General features: G+C 42.4%; 2 protein-coding genes across 4 annotated transcripts in view; both read right to left on the bottom strand.

Moving 5' to 3' along the window:
- The window catches only part of LOC311062527 (monocyte chemotactic protein 1B-like), a 64,595-nt gene that overhangs the window by 50,324 nt on the left and 11,771 nt on the right, over nucleotides 1-2,500 (bottom strand). The gene's annotated exons all lie outside the window — the stretch shown is intronic.
- Nucleotides 1-2,500, bottom strand: part of stum (stum, mechanosensory transduction mediator homolog) — a 33,023-nt gene that overhangs the window by 29,239 nt on the left and 1,284 nt on the right. For both annotated transcript variants that reach the window (XM_084081633.1, XM_084081634.1), the window contains exon 1: nucleotides 2,419-2,500. This exon is cut by the window's right edge and continues 1,284 nt beyond it. In XM_084081633.1, coding sequence (XP_083937759.1) covers nucleotides 2,419-2,500 — 82 coding nt within the window. The remainder of the gene's footprint in view (nucleotides 1-2,418) is intronic.

The raw sequence follows: 2,500 nt of genomic DNA, 5'->3' as shown, positions 1-2,500 counted from the left end.
AAGGTTTGTCCTTGGCCTCTAGAGAGTGTGCATACAAAGTTTTACACCGATCGGTGCAGTTATAGGTAAAAACACGAATCGGCCTGTTACAGCGCCACCATGAGGCTGATTTGAACATTTTCAAATGGCATTTCTTCCTCGGCCTAATGGGAATATGTGTGCAAAATGTCACTGAAATTGCATGCTGTGTTCATGATTTGAGGCATTTTGTTCGAAACAGAGTACTCCTGCAAACTTTGAAAGACAATTTTTGTCAATCAGGATGGAATATGAAAAATCTGAAATGAGCCGTTTCTTTTAATGACTATAGAGATACTGTGTACCGATTTGGGGGATTTTTGGCCAAAATTTGTAGGAGTACTGTTCAAAAATGTGTTTTGCACAAATCGGCCTACTGGTGGCGCTATAAAAGGCCCATGTGAAAAATTTGGAGCAGAGGTTTGGCTTTGGCATCCAGGGACTGTGTGTGCACAGTTTCGCTGTGATCAAGCCAACGGTGCCAGAGATTAGCTGTACACAGACAAGACAGAATGACACACACACGGACGGACGGACGGACAGGGGGTAAAACATACTCTCTCGCCATGCCTTTCGGCCTGGCGGAGACAACCAGGACTGATCGTGTGTCTCAAGAATCAAGAAGGTTTTAATTTGTCACTAACTTATCGTCTCTGTCCTGTGTCGGATGTCCTCAACTGTTACTTTTCAGGATTCAAATTCAAAAACATCAAAAGTAGCAGCTCTACAAGCTCAAAACAAGCTTGTGGACAGTGTTGCCAGATTCTGTGAGAGAAACAAGCAACCAGGTCTAGGAAGACCACCCCAAAAGAAGCGACTATGGGCCACATGTACATCAGCTATTTTCAAATAAACTCTTGCGGGGAAATTGTAATAAGCAGATCTGGCAACCCTGCTTGTGGATCTGACGCTTTTGTGTGACACTTTAGTATAATCAAGTAAGGTGTTAGGAAAAAAAATGACTTGAACATGGAGACAAGAGGTTTCTGCCTGACAGCAACGTACATATATACATGTACAAGCTGTGTGAAATGTTTTTGCGACTTATTGTTCCGCAAATTGTGTCCAATTGCATCTTATTAGCAGCATTGCTAATCCATCCATCCATAAATAGATAGAACTTTAATGTATTGATCCCACAAGGGACATTCAGTCGCCATGGCAGTTACAGTAGTCGTGACAACCAGTGGTGGAAAGTGACCAAGTATATTTACTTAAGTACTGTACTTACTTAAGTATAATTTTGAGGTATTTGTACTTTACTTGAGTATTTCCAATTTCCAATACTTTTACGTCTACTCCACTATACATCTCAGAGGCAAATATTGTACTTTTACTCCACTACAATTATTTGAAAACTTGAGTTACTAGTTACTTTGCAGATATAAGATTACATTATAAAACATACATTAACCACTTTAGCCCTGTTTTATACCTACTGTAGGCTATTTGAAAATAGCCGATCTACAAGCTCACAACGTGTCGCATCCATCCATCCCTCCATCCATCCATCCCTCCATCCTTCCATCCATCCGTCCGTGAAATCCCTCCGTCCATCCTCATGACTCCTCCTGTCTGCCCTATAAACCGTTTCACACCTGCAACCCACAGTACTGTGTGTGACCCACTACTCTATACAGGACAAATAAGGAGACCCCCCCCCTCCTCCCCCTGCACACATGTCACATGTCTCTGTAACAAAGACAAGAGACAATTGTGGCACAGTTACAGATTGTGTTGAATTTATCGTCACGAAACAAATAGGTGCAAATGTTACAAAACGTTGCCATAGGGCAGAAACCGCTTATCTCCATATTTAAACGTTTTTTTCCCCCGTAAATCAACGACCCACTTGATCACGCGGTGTGTCACCCAAAAGCATCAAAATTAGCAGATCCGCAAGCCCACAAGCGAACTTGTAGATGCTGCTACTTTTTCTATTTTAGAATAGGCTCTATGCACAGCAGCCATATTGGAAATAAATTGGGCCTCTTCTTACTTCCTTCACAGGTGTTACCAATGATACTAATGAAGGCTCTGTTCCATTCTGGTCAGAGTGCTGATATCGTGCATATTGGCTCACTAGAAACACCCCTTATGGTGGGTGTGTACAAATGGAACCAAATGGACCCCCATAACTCTCAGAGTTATGGGGGTCCTTGAAAATAAGACAACCACTATGCCACACTAAATGGAACGGAGCCTTAATTTCATTGGTAACACCTGTGAAGGAAGTAAGGAGGGGGCCCAATTCATTCCCAATATGGCTGCTGTGCATAGAGCCTATTTGAACCCTGATAAGTAAACAGTTTTGGACATAATGAGGTTTCCACATCAACAGAGACGAAGATAAATCAATAGAGTAAAATTATTATTATTTCTAAACGCTCAACAACGCACCTAGTCCAGGTATGAAGGTGTTGAGGAACAGGCAGATGACGGCCAGAGGGAAAGGCATTGTGGGTATGGCGGCTCTCAGGGG

The sequence above is a fragment of the Gymnoscopelus microlampas genome, assembly GCF_963454915.1.
Source record: "Gymnoscopelus microlampas genome assembly, chromosome: 16".
NCBI classification, from domain to species: Eukaryota; Metazoa; Chordata; class Actinopteri; order Myctophiformes; family Myctophidae; genus Gymnoscopelus; species Gymnoscopelus microlampas.
This window is presented reverse-complemented; position numbering and strand designations above follow the sequence as displayed.